Raw genomic sequence first — 24,144 nt, 5'->3', positions numbered from 1 at the left:
TCATTTCCATTTTTAAAAATCCACAGGGAGCCACTGGAGAGGAGCTGAAGAGGAAGGAGCGGAGGAGAACAATATGAAGAGATGAAGGTTGGGGTTTAGTACCGGCAAGAACTTCAGTCTGCTTTCACACCTGATGTCTGGTCGGATCCATAATTAGTCTTCTCCTGATTTAAACAATAATCGTGCCAATTGTAGACTGTTTTGTTGAGGCTTGGTTTTCTGTTTAGACATTTATAAATGAGAAGTTTTGGGGTGGCTGGTTAGCTCAGTCGGTAGAGCGAGCGCCCATGTATCGCCAAGGCTCAATCCTAGCAGCGGTGGACCCGGGTTTGAATCCGGCCTGTGGTCCTTTCCGCATGTCAATTCTCTCTCTCCCCCTTTCAACACTCTATCCACTGTCCTATCAATAAAATGCTTAAAAATGCCCCCAAAAAATAACTTTAAAAAAAAATGAGAAGTTTTGTTTCTAATGTTAAATGAAGAAAGGTTTTTGTAGATAAACGTGTATATTTCTCAAAGCAAGGTCTTGTAAAAGCATTGCCATTTTGGTAATGAAAAATACCCTGGAATCAACTAATAGATTGATAGACCAATAATTTCAGCACTACATACACGACTGATTGCACTTATCGGCGATACCTACACAAAGCCCTTTTGATGCATTAAACCACAGTTAAACGAAATGACTAACAGAAACTCTGACGTGAAGCGTCATCTTCTGGCTTCACAATCCACCACGCAGCATTAAAGCTGTTCCTTCATTATCAATCATTTACCTTTTTAAATAAAACGTACACAAAAGCGGAGAACTTAAAAGGTATAAAGAGACCCAGAGCTTCAATAGCTCCAATAAGTGAGTGGCCTGCTGTCAAATTGCGCCCTTACAATAGAGCCGGTGGAACAAGGCCATTTACACCTCGCTGCTAAAGCAATAAATTGTGCAGATGGATGGCAGCGGAGACGTTCTTCAGGGGGAGTAAATTGCTCTGCCTTTATAACTGCTGTCAGAAAATCCCTCGTACAAAAGAGGGCCGTAATGTCAGAAAAGACAGAGAGTCAATGGGAGTGATGGAGGGAGAAAAAAAACAGCCCATTACTTACCCACAGTTGACCCAGGCGATGGTCCCCTGGCCCTTCACCGTCTGGGCCACATCTGATAGCAGTTTCAGGTGGGAGTCCCCCGATGTAGCTGCAGACACACAGAATAAACCAGAGAGCTGTTCAATAGATGAGGACGACCCCGAGACCGGAGACACAGAGGACACACTGTCACGTCGGAGGAGTTGAGTTACAGCGTCTCTACAGAGTCTCACTAAAAGCACCAGAGATCCCTGGAAGAGGAGTTTCTCTCATACCTTTCACTGGACGGGTTTAATGTTACAGCAGCTTTCAACATCTCACAATAGAGAGACTGAGCAGAGGACGGAGGATTATACGGAGGCACAAAGACTTCTCAGCAAGCAGAGGAAGCACAGCAGGTGTGTTCTAGTACAACTTTAGTTTGTACTAGGGATGTCAACGTTAACGTAGCAATAACACAAAATTAGTTTTAACGCTAATTTCTTTAATGCATTAATGCAACTTGTGATTTTTAGGTTGTAGCGGCTCAGTTTTAAAGTTAAGAGTGAAAAAGTGAAAAAAAAAGTCTGCAAAATGTCCGAAAACAAATTCAGAAACATGTCCAAAACATCTCTGAAAAAAAGCCAGAAAAATGTCAGAAAAAATTTAAAAAAAAGCCCCCAAAAACATCATAAAAAGTCTGAAAAACATCCGAAGAAAAATGTCCAGAAAAGTAAAAAAAAAAAAAAGCCTGAAGAAAGCCCTGAAAATGTCCAAAAGAAAGGCAGAAGAAAAGTCCGATACTGGTATCATCTGAAACTATGAATCTATCGATACCAACCATGTCATACTAGCTGGTCACAAAGGAGGTTAAATAACGCTCCAAACTTACACTAAATTTTGGCGAGGAAAAACTGTCATGTCCATTTTCAAAAGGGGTCCCTTGACCTCTGACCTCCAGATCAGTGAATGTAAATGGGTTCTATGGGTACCCACGAGTCTCCCCTTTACAGACATGCCCACTTTATGATAATCACATGCAGTTTGGGGCAAGTCATAGTCAAGTCAGCACAGCCCCAGTTTGTACCTGCTGCTTCCTACCAGATTCTGAACTCATTCATGGACGACACAGAGAGTTCATGACCTCTGGAGAGTTCATGACCTCTGGAGAGTTGCACAACGTAGCGTGTCAGAGAGGAGATATGGCTGAGCTGTGCAGTTTGCTTTCTGTGTGAGGAAAGTGTGTAATAAACTGAACCCAGCTACAACAACACAGCACAGTAATATTACTGATTTTCATCAGATATGGCAGCAAAGCAGATTCCTGCGAGTAAAGTAAACATGGTGTAATATTCTAGTCCTCGTGTAACACATCATTTTTATTCTCCCCCCCGAAACCCAAATGTGTTTTATTTACTGCATAAAGAGAGCGATTCCTCTCAGCGCTGCAGGGCCAACGCTATATTTAGATTTAGGGGGGAGCTGACATGACTCCTCAGGGTTCGCGCCTCGCACCGGGTCGCTGACAGAAACATCTGGAAATCACTTTATTACCATGTATGGAGCAGATAGAGGCTCGGGGATGCTCTAATAAACTCACTGTTAATGTTGGATGAGCACTAACCAGAGCAAGACTCACCAGGGTCAGAGGCTGGTGGGTAATAATGGTTCATTATAGAGTGAGAATGAATAGAACTGGTCAGATAACCGGTTGGCGAGGAGGACGTTAAACCAGCGCGGAACCTTTGATTGACTATTACATCTACTGCTCGATACGTGGAGGCCTCATCCAGTGACCTAACGGAGGCTGATGAATTATAAAACAAATAAGTCTGCAGGGCTCTCTGAGAGTCCACTGCTCTGCATGCTCACTGAGGCAGACGAGGGTCTTTTAAATGGAAGAAATTAGTAATATCAAGCAGCTCCATCTACCAGCCTGCTGAGTGCATTCCTCTCCTGCTCAGAAAAATATGCAAATGAAAATGGAATTAAAATCTACTGGGGTGCATTAAGGGTTCCCTAATGGGAGGAGGAAAACGCTGCTTTATAACTCTGTTTGACTGCATCAAGTGTTTTATTTCCTCTTTAACGACTACTCTCTGATTCTATCAGATAAGTGGCTCTAAGTTCATTACTGAGAGAGACCACGGAGATCATCCCGTCACCCCACAACTTCCTGATATCATCCCCTGAAACCAGGTATATATATTATGAGAGGATGTCTTCTCTAACCTGTCTTGGTGTAGACCACCAGAACGTTGGTTCTGGTCCGGAGCATCTTCTTGAAGTCTTTGTGGTCGCTGACCTTCTCTATGAGCGGAGACACCTTCACCGCCTCCAGCACCGGCAGCAGCCATACCTGAACAATCACACAAACACAAACACAAAGAGTAAATCATGTGTGTGATGAAAGAGGTAAAGAATCAAAAGCTGGCATTGGATATCTGGTCAGATTCATATACTTTGATCACATACTTCTTGATAAAATTCTAAATTAATTTTAAGTCTATTATGTTACCTCCACCACGCAGGTCATGTTTTCTGTTTGTCAACAGGATTACTGAGATACCAAAGACTGTATATAAGAAGTGGAAGTAGTCACTGTGATATCACCCATTGGTTTGTAGACGACGATTTTGAAGCCTCGAGTTTGGCATTTTGGCCGTCGCCATCTTGGTTTTTCTCAGAGAATACCAGTTCTTTCTTGAAAATTTCCAACTTTAAAAACTCACAAATTTGTGAGTTTTTGTTTTAAATTTGCCACTTTAAAGTCGGAGAATATCCAAGTTTTTTTCCTCGTTAATTTACGACTTGAATCACAGAAATTCTGAGTTTCTTCACGTGAATTTGCCACTTTAAACTCAGAGAATATCAATGTATTTTTTTCTCGCGAATTTAGGATTCAATAATCTCCCAAATTTGTGAGTTTTTTTATCGTAAATTTGCAATTTTATAATTTCTCAAATTTATGATTTTCTTTCTCATAAATTTACCACTTTAATCTCAGAGAATATCATTTTTTGTCATAAATTTACGACTTTATAATCTCTCAAATTTGTGACTTTTTTTTGTAAATTTGCCACTTTAATCTCAAAATATAATTTTTTTCTTGTAAATTTACAATTTTATAATCTCACAATTTTTTTTATTTTTTTTATCGTAATTTCACCACTTTAATATTGGATAATATCCAAGTTTTTTTATCATAAATTTATGACTTTAATCTCTGAGTTTTTTCTGGGATTATTACCCAGCTCCCCCGGCTCTGTAATTATTTGTTTTTACCTATAAAGACCCTAATACATGAAAAACAAGAAAAAATGAAAATCTAATGTGCAGACTGCAATGAAATGACACATTCCTGCTCCCCAGACTTTAACCTGTTTCTATTTACACTATGAACTTTACTCTAGCGCCATCCACAGGAGGACCAGTTTTACATATTTTTGCCACATTTCTGTTAGAAATGTTCAGTAAACTGTTTATTCTGCCTCACAAATGTATACGGTTGGTTGTAATAACCCTTCAGGGGCCACTGCCAGGGTTTGGACTTTTAAGACTGGTTATAAAATTAAAATGTCACAAGTAATGTGGGCAATAAATCAGTTTAAGTGAAATGAGTTTGATGCAGAGAGGCAACACTGCAGCAGTCCATAGCACTCTGGATCAGAGAGCTATTGTCACATCACTTTAATGTGATAAACCAACAGTAGAAAGATATACGAGAGAGCTTCAACATTCATCTAGTTACTGATTTCTTTCCAACTACGACGGCACAAACAAGACAGGATGTAGCTTCCAGTATAAACCTGTACTAAAGGTGTCTTCAGAGTAAACAACAGGTGGGTACATCTGCTTCATTAGTCGGAATGGCTCCTTCGACTTTCACTGCTAGTTGGGCTAATGGTGTGAAACACCTAATATAGGAAACAAAGCCCGTATTGAGAGGCTTGCACTTTAATCAAAGACGACTATAAAAAAACAAGACTGATTACGCTGAAGCCATATGAAGTTAATTCCGTGCATTTTAAATCGTCTCCGTGGCTCCATCACCATTCATTAAAAAAGCTCTTCCTTTCTGCCGACGTGGAACTAAATTAGACACCGAACACGGTTTGCTGCTCGCTCAGCGGATCCGGCCTGATGACGGATATCACCTGGAATGAAAACAAGCACCTGTCAGGCTCATTTTCTAATTTTAATTCCCAACCGGGTGCTCTTCTGAGGCCGGGCTGACGGGAACACTACACCGTGCACATCAGTAAATATCTGAATTAACACAAAGGAGCCAAAGGGGATGAATAGACGTATACAGTATATACTATATATATTATCAGTCTTTCTAAGTGTTATTTGTGTAGATCTGTTTATATTTTGTCACTTGAAATCAGTGCGAATGAGTCCGATTAGGTTGACAAGATAAACACGAGCGGTGTCAGTATTGGTTGTGGGCTAATTAGAGGCTGGCTGGGCGGTGGCGAGGTGACACTTCCTGTCTGCAAAGGTGGCCACTTAGCGGTTATGAGAGCGAGGAGCCAGAGAGATGTCAGGCTGTCTCGTTTATCTAAAGTGAGGTAGGAGATGTGATGCCTCGGAGGATTAAAATGAGGCAAACTGAGCAGGATTGTTTAATGCTGTCTCACCGTCTCCATAAACAATGAAACATTTACTACAAATCGTCCTTCTGGTACAAACAATGACGAGCTAAAGAGCTAACACCTATCCACCCTGACATGGTGCCTATGGCATATAACACTGAAAATATATAATGAGGTATAATATTTTAGTTGTTGCATCATGGAGCTAAAACATGGATTCACAATATCAACTAAATGATGTTGTTTGTGTTTCAATACCTTTATATGAAAGATGTCGGGCTTAACTGGAATATTTGATTATTCGCTCATTGTGTAGGTATTCAAACACAGTCCCAAGGCCATTTGTGAAATTGTCACAAATTGAATTTATTTGATTCGTGTACATAGACACGAATTTCCTTTTTTTCCGTGATGCTCAGCACGACATTCAGCAACGGATTTTTTTCATGCGTTTTCCTACAAATGTCCAGCAATTAATTAATTTCGGCTCCAGTCTTTTCACAATAAAACGTATTAGTCAGGTTTAGGAAATAGATCACCAGAAGTGAAAATAACACCAGAAGTGCCGTAACTTAAGTACGGAAGTTATGTGACAAAAACTACTTAGTTAGCGCGTCAACGCAAATTTATTTTAACACCACTAACTTCTTTAACGCATTAACGCAACATGTGATTTTTAGGTTGCAACAGCTCAGTTTTAAAGTTAGAGTGAAGATCCTGGCATCATAGTAAACTATAAAACCTGATGAATCCATCGATACCAACCATGTCAGACTAGCTGGTCATGAAGGAGGTTAAATAACACTCCTAACTGTCATGTCCATTTTCAAAGGGGTCCCTTGACCTCTGACCTCCAGATCAGTGGATGTAAATGGGTTCTATGGGTACCCACGAGTCTCCCCTTTACAGACATGCCCACTTTATGATCATCACATGCAGTTTGGGGCAAGTCATAGTCAAGTCAGCACACTGACACACTGACAGCTGTTGTTGCCTGTTGGGCTGCAGTTTGCCATGTTATGATTGGAGCATATTGTTTTATGCTAAATGCAGTACCTGTGAGGGTTTCTGGATCAATATCTGTCATTGTTTTATGTTGTTCATTGATTTACAATAATAAATATATACATATATTTACATAAAGCAGCATATTTGTCCACTCCCATGTTGATAAGAGGATTAAATACTTGACTAATCTCCCTTTAAGGTTCATTTTGAACAGATAAAAAACTGACAGCCCTAACAATTACATTCATTAACATTGTAAACGCGACCTCATTCTGGGCTAGATATGTAAGCATAGTCTGTTTCTCTGAGGATGTTTAATGAGAATATTTCGAGTATCAAATACTCCCCACCCACAAGCTTAAAGCCATCTCAAACACTCCAGCAGTATAATCCACTTGTCTACTACTGATCCATCTATGTTCAGTGTGTTCCAAAGAATACTTATTACTCCAATAAATCAATAATGACTGTATCCGGCACTATTTTGGTGCATCTCTGACTCGCCTTTGGAATGCATTATAACAGTTGTAAAGCCAACATGCATACAACAATACAGAGCCTCCTTTACCTTTCAGGCAGTAAGTGTTTGATACTCCATGGACAGATTCTTCTATGGTCCTAATTTGTGTTTTGTGGCCAACAAAGTGACTGAAGAAGACGTTTAGTCTTCATCCTAATGAAAGCATTTTCATCACGGGGTTATTTAGTTTAACACAGATAAAGATCTGCTTTGCTAAAGAGCTGATTTATTTTTGTAAAATGCTGTTTCTGCACAAACCATGCCCTGGGAGAGATAAATAAAGTCTTCTAGCGTCACAGTCTTGATAGTGTTTTAAACAGACAGACTGGTCATGCATGAATCTGAAAACAACCACCGGTAATTACTCAGCTATGTTAATATGCAAACTGTCACATTTCTATTAAGCACTTCCTGCAGCATGAAATACCGGATCATACCTACACACCTCCGACGCTGTCGTCAAGCCAACGCTGCTGATAATACAGTGTGATTCTTCTACCAGCTGAAGCGTCATCTTTTAGTGACAAACATACAATAATAGAAATAACTAGACAGTGGTGAATGACAGGCCCATTCAGGAGCAGCGTTACCGCACTGCTGACGGTTTAAGCTTTGAGCTTTATTACAATGAGGAAAACGCACAGGCAGCTAAAATAGAAAACATGAATGAAGGGCGGACGTTATAAAACATTAAATGATAATAAAAATAGCTGTGATGAGAATCGGACGGTCTCTGAATTATCTCAAAGTGTTGGTGCTCCCTTCCTCTCTGAGGCGGCTCGCCTTGAACGATAAATGTGATGACAGACTCCGTTTTATCAGATCACATCAGTCATAATCAAAACACTTGTCTAGTTATCGCTCCATAGTTCAGTTCACATCATCACATGGATTTTTAGAAACTTTTTCCTCTCTTAAGGAGACGACAGGACTCATAACTTTGTGCACAGGACATATGAAGTCTTTTGAAAAATAACCACCCCTTATTGAGTGCATGTTTCTCACTGATAACGACTATAGATATTTTAAATCCTCACATTGAAAGCTATTTATAGGCTGCAGCTCTGGGGCCTCATTGTATATTGTGCTCCACTTAAAGATCTTGTAATTCATCAAACCTGCACAATGGGTCACAATGGAGTGGAGGTACCAAATGGATTCACTATATTCTGGATTCACTTAGTGATATTATGATGTCTGTTTCTATGGATTAAGGAAAAACTAACAAACAATCGGTGCACTTTGGTCGTGGTTACACTCATCTTTTGTGATCGGATGTGCCGGATCGGATCTCAGCTTTGTCCGTAAATGGTTTGTCGTGGTCATTTGAATAGTACAAAAGAAGATGGCGATTGTTGTTAGTTGTTATGGTGACAACAACACACATCAGAGGGGCCGTAAAGTGTGTTGCTTCACTGCTAAGCTGGCTGCGGAGTCACAGAGCCAGATCAACGTCTGTTAAGACCAATTCATACTTTCTTTCTTACTTACTTACTTACTTACTTGTAAAAGAAACGGCCGGCATGGCGGGACTACACGCACGCACACTACGCGCCGACGCTGTTGTTTTACATGTCACGCCGCCATGAGTGAGTGGGCGACTTGCCGCAAGTCGGTTACAGGGAAGTTAGCCTGCTACAACAGTCTCAATGACAGCGCTACACAGAAAAATGTCTGCTGCTCCGACCATCCTGCTATGTTTATTTGAGCAGGGTTCTACTCCTATTCTATCTCTAAGATTAGTACCTTTATGACAGTAGGATTCAATGCAGCATTATTGTATTAGACTGCATTAGTTTTAGCCTGTGTGTGCATACTAAACTGGGTCTATGCATGGATACTGATATATCTGTGATAAGCTAATATCATATCATATACTAGTCAGGCTCACAACATTAAAACCACCCTGTCAAATCCACAGTGCTGTAACCTGGGCTCTGATCAAATACCACAGACGCTGCCAGCTCTCTGTGACAGCGGTCACAGTGAGACAACAGCTTAAATGTCAACTGGCACCAACCAAGTGTGACCTCTCAACAAAAAAAACCCTCTTTCATCATCATCGATCATACCACGACCACGCACGTGATAACATGAGTCACTGCAGGACAAACTCAGACTAAATCCATTAGTGCGTTTATACATCTTATGTGCCGTAAAGGTACGTCTCGTCACGTCGCTGTAAATAAATGTGGCGCTAACTAACTGAGCAGCAGGTGCCCAGCCCCTGCCTACCAGCCCACACCCTCCATCTGGTGTGATTAATCTGCTTTAAAAAAAATAGCCATCCAGTTCTCGGGGCAGTGCTGAATCAGCACAAATCACACCGGTGTTTGTCAAGCCTTGAGCTTCGTCGGGCTAATGAGCCCGTCAGGTGTGTGTGTGGTGCGGCTGATTGTACAGGACGCTACTGTACGCAGCATCTGATAACACACACACAGCGCTGATTTAGAGCTCTTAATGAGCAGAGGAACGATCAATTAGCAGCTTTAGCAACTATCGTATTTCAGCTATGCGCGATGGACGTCAGAGGATGAAGAGAGGCCTGCTAACACGCCACCACACCGCTGCTGGTAGGAGGAGACTGATTATCTTTAATATGGTACCGACCAAAAATTTGAATGTCTCGTCAGATTTATTTATTCTATTAATCAGATATTTAGCAGGGCTGGGACGATACGCCTATCTCCTGATTCAATACTATCACCATACTTCAATATGTACTGCGATAGTGACGTAGGTTACCACAGTAAGCTAATCAATAAGGTTATGAATAATGTGAATGTTAGCACGAGCTGACTCAACGTTAGCTGTGCTACGTTTGGAAATAACTGCAAATAACAGCGTTTTAACTGCTACCAGCTGAGCTACCAGGCGAGCTACCAGCTGAGCTACCAGCTGAGCTACCAGGCAAGCTACCAGCTAAGCTACCAGCTGAGCTACCAGCTGAGCTACCAGGCAAGCTACCAGCTGAGCTACCAGCTGAGCTACCAGCTGAGCTACCAGGCAAGCTACCAGCTGAGCTACCAGCTGAGCTACCAGGCGAGCTACCAGCTGAGCTACCAGGTGAGCTACCAGCTGAGCTACCAGGTGAGCTACCAGATGAGCTACCAGGCGAGCTACCAGATGAGCTACCAGGCGAGCTACCAGCTGAGCTACCAGCTGAGCTACCAGGCGAGCTACCAGGCGAGCTACCAGGCGAGCTACCAGCTGAGCTACCAGGTGAGCTACCAGCTGAGCTACCAGGTGAGCTACCAGCTGAGCTACCAGATGAGCTACCAGGCGAGCTACCAGCTGAGCTACCAGGCGAGCTACCAGGCGAGCTACCAGGTGATCTACCACGGCGCCCCGCCAGCTCTTTAATACAGTCAGTTTGATTTCATATCCTGGGAGTTGAGGCACGGTGCCAACATATCAAACAGTGTCATTATCATACACAGTGTACTGTACTCATAAACACACCCAGCTCCACCCGTGTTTACAAAGCCAGCTGTGCAACAGGAACCCGAACAGGAAAAGGTCTGTTGCCAGTTTATTAGGTACACCTACCTGTCTACATGAAGGTAGGATTTACTGCATTAGACTGCTGCTGCATTAGACTGCATTCGTTTATAAGTGAAGCTAATAAATTGGCAGCTGAGTGCATGATGCCATTACTTTAAACTTGTCCTCATCACTATGTAAAGCACTTACATGTGAACCTGAAACACTCTTCTAAGGAAGAAGGCTGACGGATGCGGTCGAAAGCTCCAGGAATAGCCACATAAATGGACCTCACACTTAGATAGTCTAAACGAAACACAGTCAGTACTATCATGGTGTACAGATATTATGGAAGTACACGTTACAAAGAGATCGGTATCCTTTTAAAGGAATTTTAAAAGAAAATTGTCATCACTTCACATTCATGATGTCTAATTATTTCTATTTTTTTTTTTATTCTTCATGCATTTATTTATTTTTATTGTCTACTGATTGGTTAGTGTTTCTGCTTATTTTGTTTGCATTTTCTTGCCATTTATTTTGTATTATATTTTCCTAAAATATGTTAGCTTAATTTTCTTTTTTTTCCTCTTTAGGAGGTCCGTCGTATAAACCTGTAAAATAATCAAATTCGATGATGTCTTATGTGTTTGCAAATAAAATTAAAATAAATAATAATAATAATAATAATAATAACCATAAACTTACATAGCCCTTTAAGTAATTTATCAAGCAAAAATAATATTTTGTTATTTGAGAATAATAATTAATGTTAAATATGAATAATTAAATAATGTTGTGGGCTATTTTGGGATTATTATTATTATTATTACATACTTATATATAACAAATTAAAAAGATTAAAAGAATAAAGCATGCGGATAGTGATTCTCCTCACATGTTGTCAGAATCATCTTATAGTAGCTGTAAAATGAGAAAGTATGTGACAGCCATGTTGAGATCAAATTGAGGAAATACCAAGCCCCGCCCACCAGCTGGAGCACAGCCAATAGGAACGCTCTCTCTCTCTGAAATGACCTGTGATTGGTCAAAGTCTCCCGTCACTGGCTACATTCTTTAAAGCAAACAGAGCCATGAGGAGGAGCAGAAGTCTCGTTTTCTCTCAGAACTCTTGAATTACAATATGCTGAAAGGTTATTATGGGATGTTTGCCCAATGATTCCAAAAATATTCTGCCTACTGCAGCTTTAAGTGAAGGATCTGAATACTTCTTCACCACTGTAAACATTAGATTAGATTAGATTAGATTAGATTAGATTAATAGGTGATAAAATGCAGCTCCACTCTAAAACCATATTTACACGTGACAACATTTTTCACTGAGTGGAGATTAGCTAGTTTATGCTGCCTAAACTAAATCACTTCTTACAGTCACATGACTACTGCACTCCAAAGGGCACTCCTGTTATACAGATATATAACCACAGATATATACTGTAACTACAGACATATAACCACAGATATAACAGAAATACCCTGTAACTACAGACATATAACCATAGATATATACTGTAGCTACAGATATATAACCACAGATATATAGTTACAGATATATAACCACAGATATATAACAGAAATACCCTGTAACTACAGATATATAACCTCAGATATGTAACAGAAATACCCTGTAACTACAGACATATAACCATAGATATATACTGTAGCTACAGATATATAACCACAGATATATAGTTACAGATATATAACCACAGATATATAGTTACAGATATATAACCACAGATATATAACAGAAATACCCAGTAACTACAGATATATAACCTCAGATATGTAATAGAAATACCCTGTAACTACAGACATATAACCACAGATATATACTGTAGCTACAGATATATAACCACAGATATATAACAGAAATACCCTGTAACTACAGACATATAACCACAGATATATAACAGAAATACCCTGTAACTACAGACATATAACCATAGATATATACTGTAGCTACAGATATATAACCACAGATATATAACAGAAATACCCTGTAACTACAGACATATAACCACAGATAATACACTGTAGCTACAGACATATAACCACAGATATATAACAGAAATACCCTGTAACTACAGACATATAACCACAGATATATAACAGAAATACCCTGTAACTACAGACATATAACCACAGATATATACTGTAGCTACAGACATATAACCACAGATATATAGTTATAGATATATAACCACAGATATATAACAGAAATACCCTGTAACTACAGATATATAACCTCAGATATGTAACAGAAATACCCTGTAACTACAAACATATAACCACAGATATATAACAGAAATACCCTGTAACTACAGACATATAACCACAGATATATAAAGTAGTTACAGATATATAACCACAGATATATACTATAACTACAGATATATAACCACAGATATATAACAACAGTTATATAGCTCCAGATATATAGCTACAGCTATATAACCACAGATATATAACAACAGTTATATAGCTCCAGATATATAACCACAGAAATATAACCACAGAAATACTGTATAGCTACAGATATATACCCACAGATATATATCTGTGGGTATATATCTGTTGGTATTTGTTGTTATATATCTGTAGCTATATATCACCTGTTATATATCTGGTGGTACAGTATATAACTATGGTTATATATATGTTGGTATTTGTTGTTATATATCTGTAGCCATATATCAAAAGATATATGGCTACAGATATATAACCACAGGTGTAATGCATACCAACAGATATATAACCACAGATATATACCAACAGATATGTAACAACAGATTTATAACCACAGGTATAATGCATACCAACAGATATATAACCACAGATATATAACCACAGCTATATAGCTACAGATATACTGTATAACCACAGATATGTAACAACATATATATAACCACAGATATATATCTACAGATATTCTGTATAACCACAGATATATAGCTACAGATTTATAACCACAGGTATAATGCATACCAACAGATATATAACCACAGATATATAGCTACAGATATATAACAGATATATACCACCAGATAACAGCAGATCTATACCACCAGATAACAGCAGATCTATACCACCAGATAACAGCAGATCTATACCACCAGATAACAGCAGATCTATACCACCAGATTAACAGCAGATCTATAACACCAGATAACAGCAGATCTATACCACCAGATAACAGCAGATCTATACCACCAGATAACAGCAGATCTATACCACCAGATAACAGCAGATCTATAACACCAGCTAACAGCAGATCTATACCACCAGATAACAGCAGATCTATACCACCAGATAACAGCAGATCTATACCACCAGATAACAGCAGATCTATACCACCAGATAACACCAGAAGCAGATCTATAACCACCAGATAACAGCAAGATCTATACCACCAGATAACAGCAGGTATATACCACCAGATAACAGCAGATCTATAACACCAGATAACAGCAGATCTATACCACCAGATAACAGCAGATCTATACCACCAGATAACAGCAGATCTATAACACCAGATAACAGCAGATCTATACCACCAGATAACAGCAGATCTATACCACCAGATAACAGCAGATCTATACCACCACGATAACAGCAGATCTATTACCCACCAGATAACAGCAGATCTATAACACCAGCTAACAGCAGATCTATACCACCAGATAACAGCAGATCTATACCACCAGATAACAGCAGATCTATACCACCAGATAACAGCAGATCTATAACACCAGATTAACAGCAGATCTATACCACCAGATAACAGCAGATCTATACCACCAGATAACAGCAGATCTATACCACCAGATAACAGCAGATCTATAACACCAGCTAACAGCAGATCTATACCACCAGATAACAGCAGATCTATACCACCAGATAACAGCAGATCTATACCACCAGATAACAGCAGATCTATACCACCAGATAACAGCAGATCTATACCACCAGATAACAGCAGATCTATACCACCAGATAACAGCAGATCTATAACACCAGATAACAGCAGATCTATACCACCAGATAACAGCAGATCTATACCACCAGATAACAGCAGATCTATACCACCAGATAACAGCAGATCTATAACACCAGATAACAGCAGATCTATACCACCAGATAACAGCAGGTATATAACACCAGATAACAGCAGATCTATACCACCAGATAACAGCAGGTATATAACACCAGATAACAGCAGGTATATAACACCAGATAACAGCAGATCTATACCACCAGATAACAGCAGGTATATAACACCAGATAACAGCAGGTATATAGCTACAGCAGCTAGCTCACACCCACCAGAGAGAGAAAGAGGCCACAAAGTCACAAAGTTGTGAACTTTTAGTTCCACTGAAGCATGACTGAAAGTAAACAGAGAAACCTCTAGAAGGTAGAGGAGACCCAGGAGAACCGGGAGAACCAGGAGAGTTATCTGGTTCCTCTCTGCTCGGTAGTTGGGTCTCTCTCTCTCTCTCCCGGTACCGGTAACCACTAACCGGTACCGTGTGAGCAGCTACCTTCATTAACCCGGTGGTTATATCATCACTACTACCGTTCAACCGGAGCTTTAAGTTCAGTCAGTCTGTTAACTTCACCTCCTGCTGCACCGACACACACCGGGGACTCCAACCGTCCACCAACCGTCAACTAACCGTCCACCAACCGTCAACTAACCGTCCACCAACCGTCAACTAACCGTCCACCAACCGTCCTCTAACCGTCAACAGTCGGGTGTTTAACTCCTCAACGGACATCAACACAGCGCGGGAATGTGACAGAACCCGGCCGGTACCGGTACCGGACACACAGACAGACAGGTTTGGCTCGGTTCGGTTGGGTTGACTCACTAGCAGCAGCACCAGGACCTCCATGTTCACCATGTTCTTCATGTTCATCATGTTCTCTCCTCTCATCCTCCCGCGGCGGCTCCACGACGCCATGATGCCGTTGCCACGTCTGGATGCGCAGAACGCTTTTCCACGGATCCACAGGGGCGCTGGCACAAGGCTTCATGGGAAATGTAGTTTATTATAGAGGGAATGCTCAGCAGGCCCACACATATACTGTATAACCACAGATTAGGTATATAACAGCAGATATATAACACCAGACCACCTTCCCAAATAAATGAGCTATGAAATAATGTGTAATGCCACCGTCAGGTGTAATGACCCACATAGATATTCAGCTCACCCTCACCCATCACTGCCTGCCATTATGAATCCAACGTATTCAGGGTCATATTTCCTCACTACACACTTTGACTGCCTTCAAAAACTGCTTGATTTTGTGTGACTGCATCTGTGACATATATGTCTGTAAAGGGGAGACTCGTGGGTACCCATAGAAACCATGGGTTCACTGATCTGGAGGTCAGAGGTCAAGGGACCCCTTTGAAAATGGCCATGCTGTTTTTCCTCGCCATAATTTAGCGTAAATTTGGAGCGTTATTTAACCTCCTTCATGACCAGCTAGTGGTTGGTACCGATGGATTCATCAGGTTTTATAGTTTCATATGATACCAGTATCGGACTTTTCTTCTGCCGTTCTTTCAGACATTTTTTATGTACTTTTTCAAAACTTTTTTTCAGACATTTTTTGGAAAACTTTTGAAAATATTTTGGGACATTTTTTCAGATTTTTTTTGGACATTTTTTCAGATTTTTTTTTCTTTTTTAAATTTCAAACATTTTTTGGACTTTTTTCGGGACATTTTTTTCCAGACATTTTTTCAGACTTTCTTGGAACTTTTTTTTCGGACATTTTTCAGAATTTTTTTTTGACATTTTTCAGAATTTTTTTTCGGACATTTTGGGACTTTTTTGGAACTTTTTTTGGGAACTTTTTTTCAGACATTTTTTTTCGGACATTTTTCAGACTTATTTTTTACATTTTGGAGCCTTTTTAGGATAGATTTTTTTTTCAGATTTTCTTTTCTTTTTTTAAATTTCAGACATTTTTTGGACTTTTTTCGGGACATTTTTTCAGACTTTTTTTCAGACTTTTTTCAGACTTTTTTTCAGACTTTTTTAAGACTTTCTTGGAACTTTTTTTTCGGGACATTTTTCAGACTTTTTTCAGACTTTGTTTTTTTTTACATTTTTTAGACTTTTTTGGACATTTTTCAGACATTTGTTTTGACATTTTTCAGACTTTCTTTCTGACATTTTGGGACTTTTTTGGAAAAAAAAATTCAGTTTTTTTTTTTCTTTTTTAAATTTCAGACATTTTTTTGAATTTTTTTTGGGACATTTTTTCAGAATTTTTTCAGAATTTTTTCGGGACATTTTTCAGACTTTTTTTGGACATTTTGGAGCCTTTTTTCCGACATTTTTCATAAATTTGTTTTGACATTTTTCAGAATTTTTTTTCGGACATTTTGGGACTTTTTTGGAAAAAGAAATTCAGATTTCTTTTCTTTTTTAAATTTCAGACATTTTTTCAGACTTTTTTCAGACTTTTTTCAGAATTTTTTCAGACTTTCTTGGAACTTTTTTTCGGACATTTTTTTTCGGACATTTTTCAGACTTTTTTCGGGACATTTTTCAGACTTTTTTTGGACATTTTGGAGCCTTTTTAGGACATTTTTTCAGATTTTCTTTTCAGACTTTTTTTCAGACTTTTTTCAGACTTTCTTGGAACTTATTTTTCGGGACATTTTTCAGACTTTTTTCAGACTTTTTTTTTTTTTTACATTTTTCAGACTTTCTTGGAACTTTTTTTTTTTTTTACATTTTTCAGACTTTCTTGGAACTTTTTTTTCGGGACATTTTTCAGACTTTTTTCAGACTTTTTTTTTTTTTACATTTTTTAGACTTTTTTTGGGAATTTTTTTAGACTTTTTTCAGAATTTTTTCGGGACATTTTTCAGACTTTTTTTGACATTTTGGAGCCTTTTTAGGACATTTTCAGATTTTCTTTTCTATTTTAAATTTCAGACATTTTTCAGACTTTTTTCGGGACATTTTTCAGACTTTTTTTTGGACATTTTGGAGCCTTTTTAGGACATTTTTTCAGATTTTCTTTTCAGACTTTTTTTCAGACTTTTTTCAGACTTTCTTGGAACTTATTTTTCGGGACATTTTTCAGACTTTTTTTTTTTTTTTTACATTTTTTAGACTTTTTTGGGACATTTTTTAGACTTTTTTGGGGAAATTTCTTAGACTTTCTTTCTGACATTTTGGGACTTTTTTGGAAAAAAAATTCAGATTTTATTCTATTTTAAATTTCAGACATTTTTTGGACTTTTTTCAGACTTTCTTGGAACTTTTTTTTTCGGGACATTTTTCAGACTTTTTTCAGAATTTTTTTTTTACATTTTTTAGATTTGTTTGGGACATTTTTTCAGACTTTTTTCAGATTTTTTTCGGGACATTTTTCAGACTTTTTTTGACATTTTGGAGCCTTTTTAGGACATTTTCAGATTTTCTTTTCTATTTTAAATTTCAGACATTTTTTGGACTTTTTTCAGGACATTTTTTCAGACTTTTTTTCAGACTTTTTTCAGACTTTCTTGGAACTTTTTTTTCGGGAAATCTTTTTTCGGACATTTTTCAGACTTTTTTCAGAATTTTTTTTTTCTACATTTTTCAGACTTTTTTGGGAAATTTTTAGACTTTTTTTGGGAAATTTTTTAGACTTTCTTTCTGACATTTTGGGACTTTTTGGACATTTTTTCAGATTTTCTTTCTTTTTTAAATTTCAGAAATTTTTTGGACTTTTTCGGGACTTTTTTTCAGACTTTTTTCAGACTTTCTTGGAACTTTTTTTTCCGACATTGTTTTTCGGACATTTTTTTCGGACATTTTTCAGACTTTTTTCCGACATTTATTTTGACATTTTTCAGACTTTTTTTTTGGGACAAGGGACCCCTTTGAAAATGGCCATGGCAGTTTTTTCCTCACCAAAATTTAGCATAATTTTGGAGCATTATTTAACCTCCTTCCCGACAAGCTAGTATGACATGGTTGGTACCGATGGATTCATCAGGTTTTATGTCAGTATCTTTACTCTAGCTTTAAAAGTGAGCCCACTATAACCTCTGAAATACAGAATAGCGGTTAATCTAACCATTTGGCAGCACCTTCGCGGCCCACTATATGGCTCTCTGAGGCCCACCAGAGGGCCGCGGCCCAGTGGTTGAGAATAGCTGATTTAGACAGCAGTGATGTGTGAGTGTGTGAGTATTATTAGTCTACACAGTTTAGTTTTTATCAGCACAATACAGCCGAGACAATTAATTACACAAGAGGGTAATTAGTTAATTGGCTCGTGATTGAATGTCTCTTAATTAGCTTTATTATCAAATCGACCTCCTAGAAGAATGTGGTTTATTAGATCTAAGAGATGTGCTCCACAGCATCTCATTGAACCAGTAGCCTGTACAGATAATATATAGGAATGGACCACAAATTCAAAATAAAAAAAAACATTTACCTGTTTTTTTTCTACCTTGTACTGAATATAAATAAAGAATAAAATAGGAATCGAGGAGCATTTAAATTAACTTTATTTTTCAGTTAATTTTGCCCACCGGGTTTAGATATAAAACTGTGGTATAAAGAAAGAAAACAGCATAAATAGGCTAAATTCTGAATGCAAAAACCTGTTGTGTTTATAGCCGACATGATGCAAGACAGGTAGAATAGAATAGAATAGAATAGAATCAACAGTGGAGGGTTGTTTGTGCATAAATTCATGATTTTTTTAATGGAGTTTGGTTTATAGGCTACCGATTGTTTTCCTTCTCGTGATGTTGTGCAATAAATAATAATGTACGTGCCTGTTTAAATCCTACATCGGGGTAGTCACTAGAATAGAATAGAATAGAATAGAATAGACGGTGGGTGAAGGTTTTTTTTTTTTAATGGAGTCTGGTTTATAGGCTACTGATTGTTTTCCTTCTAATGATCCTGTTTCAATCCTACATCGGGTAGTCACTAGAATAGAGTAGAGTAGAATAGAATAGAATAGAATAGAATAGAATAGAGTAGAATAGAATAGAATAGAATAGAATAGAATAGAATAGAATAGAATAGAGTAGAATAGAATAGAATAGAGTGTAACCATCACTTGCAGCCTATATAAATTGTATATATGTGTGTTTACAGTCTGAGTGCCATTAACACACCGGAGGAACCACTGGATGCCCGGTGGAGTTGTATTGCCGGGTAACGCACACGGACAAGCACACACACGCACACGCGCACACACACACACACACACACACACACACACACACACACACACACACACACACACACACACACGCACGCACGGATCCTCTGGAGTCCCAGACAACAACATGCTTTTCCCAGAAGCCTCTCTGTCTCTCTCCAGGTCCACGCTGTGATTCTCTCTCACACAAACCCTGTCTGGTTCTGGTTCTGGTCTGGACACACTGTTGCGATACTCCACTCCACTCCACTCCACTCCACTCCACTCCACTCCACTCCACTCCACTCCTCCTCTCCTCTCCTCCTCTCCCCTCCTCTCCTCTCCTCTCCTCTCCTCTCCTACAGCTCTCCTCTCCTCTCCTCCTCCTCCTCTCCTCTCCTCTCCTCCCCTCCTCTCCTCTCCTCTTCTCTCCTCCTCTCCTCTCCTCTCCTCCTCTCCTCTCCTCTCCTCTTCTCCACTCCAGCTCTCCTCTCCTCTCCTCTCCTCCTCTCCTCCTCTCCTCTCCTCCTCTCCTCTCCTCCTCTCCAGCTCTCCTCTCCTCTCCTCTCCTCTCCTCTCCTCTCTCCTCCTCTCCTTTCCTCCTCTCCTCTCCTTTCCTCCTCTCCTCTCCTCTCCTCCATGTGCACTTCCTCTCTATTGAGTAAATCAGCCCCATACTCTCCTCCCCTCCTCAACCCGGTGGTATGGTCCGCCTCTCTTGGAGAGAGAGAGAGAGAGAGAGAGAGAGAGAGCTCAGTAGTCGGCTGCAGGTCGCTCTGCTCGGAGAGAAGAGAGACGCGCACAGCAGCTGAGGACACTAGAACCACTAGAACCATCAGAACCGGTCTCTGTTCTCTGTTCTGGTCTCATCTCCTCCTGGCTCTCACATCAACTCTGGGAATACAAACACCTTCAAAAGGTAAAAGGAAAATCACTTTTTATATTTCTTTTCTTCTGCAAAATGACTGATAGAAAGCCACTTTCTAGATGCTGCAGCTCTCTCTCCTCTCTGATGGAGCTGCTGGATTTGAACTCATTTAATCCTGAGCAACCTGTGTTAGATAGAATTAAAAAATCCTCCTCCATCTATAGAGGATTCTGGTATTCATGCTGTGGCTCCGTTTCTCTCCGGACCTTTCTCTAATAGAGCAGTGTTTTATTTCATCCTAAATATGCAACACTTTTCTGTGCTTTTGGTCCACTTTGCCTGTTATAGAGTGGAGCTGTGGTTTGTCTGTTTAATAGCGTTGATAGTGTTATTCAGCAGAGCAGTCAGCAGCTCCTTTATGCATCGACAGTTTGACTTTCCACTCACGTTTCATCCGGATCAGAGGATGGTTTGTGGCTGCAGGAGCTGCTGCCACATTAACACCGACTCTCTAACTTACTTTCTGCTCTGTAGAGTCCAGATCCTGATCAGATGTGCATTTAAAGAATATAATCTGCAGAGAAACTTTATGATGAAAGTGTCCAAATGTTGTCTTTTTCTTCTCAAAATGCCTTAACTCAAAGCTGTAATCTGGGCCACATGTGTGCTGATAAATCGACCATCTTCTCCTCCTTTTTTCCCAACTTTGCTTATGCATTTAGTCCTGCCCATAATGACCTCACTGCTAATCAACTCTAATTAGCTAATTGGCTTTTACGCGCGGGATGTGCTGCACATTCAGAGTGTTTTACATTATTTTACTCTTCTACAAAATCCCTGCAAACGTTTGTGATACTAATTCAGCATGAAGACACTCAGAAAGTCATTATGCGTGAGCTTATCACATGGATGCATTTCACCATTTCTCCCCCGATACATGGAGACATGATCCCAGATCTGTTTTATTTCTGATTCTAAAGAGGGATCCAGCAGGAAGTGGAGATGTGCAACAAAGAAATACAGTCAGTGTTATAAAATAGGACATTTCTTCTCATCTTGCATGTGTGATTCTTGTGTAAAGCATTGTTGGAGACGAGCTGTGGAGCTGCAGAGCGACAGAGGGCAGTGTTGAGCAGCTCTGTGCAGCTGTGATGATCAGATGAGATGAGAAACACCTTGCCAGGTGAAGTTTGCTGCATCATGAGTGAACACACAGAGAGAGAGAGAGAGTTCAGAGCAAAGGTTCAGCTCTCATCCAAGCCTGGACAAATGAAAACACATTGCTTTTAATGGATTATTAACTTATTTTTCTTTTTTTTATGCCTCAGGTGATTAAATGTCAAGCACTTTTGAACAAGCTTTTATCTGCCAGGAGCAGCTCTCAGAGACATTTAGTCCACAGCTGAAATATCACATTCACCGGCTGAATTAATCAAAACACCTGATTCACTTGAAAGCCATTTTGCACCACCACCTCCACCAGCAGCGGGGCTTTTAAAGCTCTTTTTAGAGCTCCACTTGTTTTCATCTGTAACATTTAATTGAGGCTCAGCCGTTCGGTGTCTTCAACAGCATCAATGAAGGATGTTGTATTATTCATTAACACTTAACACATGCAGCTGAGAGCGGCGGCTGCTGTGAGGAGACGTGTCAGATGATATAATAAGTTTGTTTTGCAGTTTTTAAAAAAAACCCACTTTGCCTCTCTGTAAAACATGTGAACAGAACATATTTATATTGCTGCTCCAAAATCATTTAACTATAATAATTATTATGATCCGATCAACCCTCTGAGACAAATAATAGACACGTTTTTGTCTTCTTTAGGGGATCCAGGGGGTCTTTAGGGGGAGATAGCAGGTCAACAGTAGATGTCACATAGAAGTGGTGAACATCATCTGAAAGCTGGAAACCTCAAGATTAATTTGAGATGCAGCTCAGCACTGTGTTTCAAGTTCTTCTATGGTCATCCTGAATTTTCTGTTATGTCTCATAAGTTGTTGCAGCAGTTTTTGGGTTGATATCATTTGTTGCACAGATTTGGTGCGAAATTTAACCATTTCTTACCACTGGAGAATTGATAAAAATGATCAATAATCCCTTCAAAATACCACATTAAGACACCAAGACCTTGAGGAACACCAGAGAAAAAGACATGCTGTGATTTGAGATCAAAAACGTTTTGAGATTTCTGCAAGAATTGCATTTTTTTCAGCGATTGGATGGCGAACACTTGTGTTGTGTAAACTGCTCAGAAACCCCCTTATTGTCAATCTAGCTAGGAAAGCCATCCATCCTCTGAATGCTCTAGGTCTCTAGTTTGATCCATCCATCCTCTGAATGCTCTAGGTCTCTAGTCTGATCCATCCATCCTCTGAATGCTCTAGGTCTCTAGTCTGATCCATCCATCCTCTGAATGCTCTAGGTCTCTAGTCTGATCCATCTATCCTCTGAATGCTCTAGGTCTCTAGTTTGATCCATCCATCCTCTGAATGCTCTAGGTCTCTAGTTTGATCCATCCATCCTCTGAATGCTCTAGGTCTCTAGTCTGATCCATCCATCCTCTGAATGCTCTAGGTCTCTAGTCTGATCCATCCATCCTCTGAATGCTCTAGGTCTCTAGTTTGATCCATCCATCCTCTGAATGCTCTAGGTCTCTAGTTTGATCCATCCATCCTCTGAATGCTCTAGGTCTCTAGTCTGATCCATCCATCCTCTGAATGCTCTAGGTCTCTAGTCTGATCCATCTATCCTCTGAATGCGCTAGGTCTCTAGTTTGATCCATCCATCCTCTGAATGCTCTAGGTCTCTAGTTTGATCCATCCATCCTCTGAATGCTCTAGGTCTCTAGTTTGATCCATCCATCCTCTGAATGCTCTAGGTCTCTAGTTTCATGAGGCTGTGATTATCCTAGAGGTCCAATTAAACCAATATTCATATTATTACTTCTCTACAGTGTTAATCCTCTAGTAGACGAATAATAGAACTCATAATCCTGTTTCATTCGGTCCTGTTTCGTATCTAAACAACCTCATTCTCCCTGTCTGGAATTCAAAACTCTTCTTTATTATTTTTCTCATTCATCAACATGTGTGAATGTCTCATATCTCCCTCCATCATTTCATTGATATTCATATATTCCTCCATGTTTTATGGGACCCACATGCTTGTCTTATGGATGATTAAGGCTTTTGTTATTTGAAGAGCTGTTTTAGTGTCCTGGGTCGGTCCTTTCAAATGGAAAACAGGTTCTCATGTTTGATGAACTTATGAGGGCTCTTGACAGGTCCTGGTGGGGGGGACGGGGACGGAGAACTGGACCTCCACTTTCTCTCCGTTTTGTCCTTCATGTCCTTGTAGTTATATATGTGAAAGTGTTCCTGATTATACGTAGTGTTCTGTAT

General features: G+C 39.4%; 2 protein-coding genes across 4 annotated transcripts in view; one reads left to right on the top strand and one right to left on the bottom strand.

The window, feature by feature from the left end:
- The window catches only part of pdia5 (protein disulfide isomerase family A, member 5), an 80,653-nt gene extending 59,223 nt beyond the window's left edge, over positions 1-21,430 (bottom strand). The window contains exons 1-4 of the mRNA XM_037790773.1: positions 21,261-21,430; positions 15,564-15,723; positions 3,292-3,418; positions 1,102-1,189 (exon numbers count right to left, since the gene is read on the bottom strand). Coding sequence (XP_037646701.1) covers positions 1,102-1,189; positions 3,292-3,418; positions 15,564-15,656 — 308 coding nt within the window. The 5' untranslated portion in view covers positions 15,657-15,723; positions 21,261-21,430. The remainder of the gene's footprint in view (positions 1-1,101; positions 1,190-3,291; positions 3,419-15,563; positions 15,724-21,260) is intronic.
- Positions 20,406-24,144, top strand: part of sema5ba (sema domain, seven thrombospondin repeats (type 1 and type 1-like), transmembrane domain (TM) and short cytoplasmic domain, (semaphorin) 5Ba) — a 224,189-nt gene continuing 220,450 nt past the window's right edge. The window contains exon 1 of one of the 3 annotated variants that reach the window (XM_037790771.1): positions 20,406-20,791. The gene's annotated coding sequence lies outside the window, so the exon portion shown is untranslated. The remainder of the gene's footprint in view (positions 20,792-24,144) is intronic. The other 2 variants (XM_037790770.1, XM_037790772.1) reach the window with 2 other exon arrangements.

This window comes from Sebastes umbrosus, chromosome 13 (genome assembly GCF_015220745.1).
Source record: "Sebastes umbrosus isolate fSebUmb1 chromosome 13, fSebUmb1.pri, whole genome shotgun sequence".
NCBI classification, from domain to species: Eukaryota; Metazoa; Chordata; class Actinopteri; order Perciformes; family Sebastidae; genus Sebastes; species Sebastes umbrosus.
This window is presented reverse-complemented; position numbering and strand designations above follow the sequence as displayed.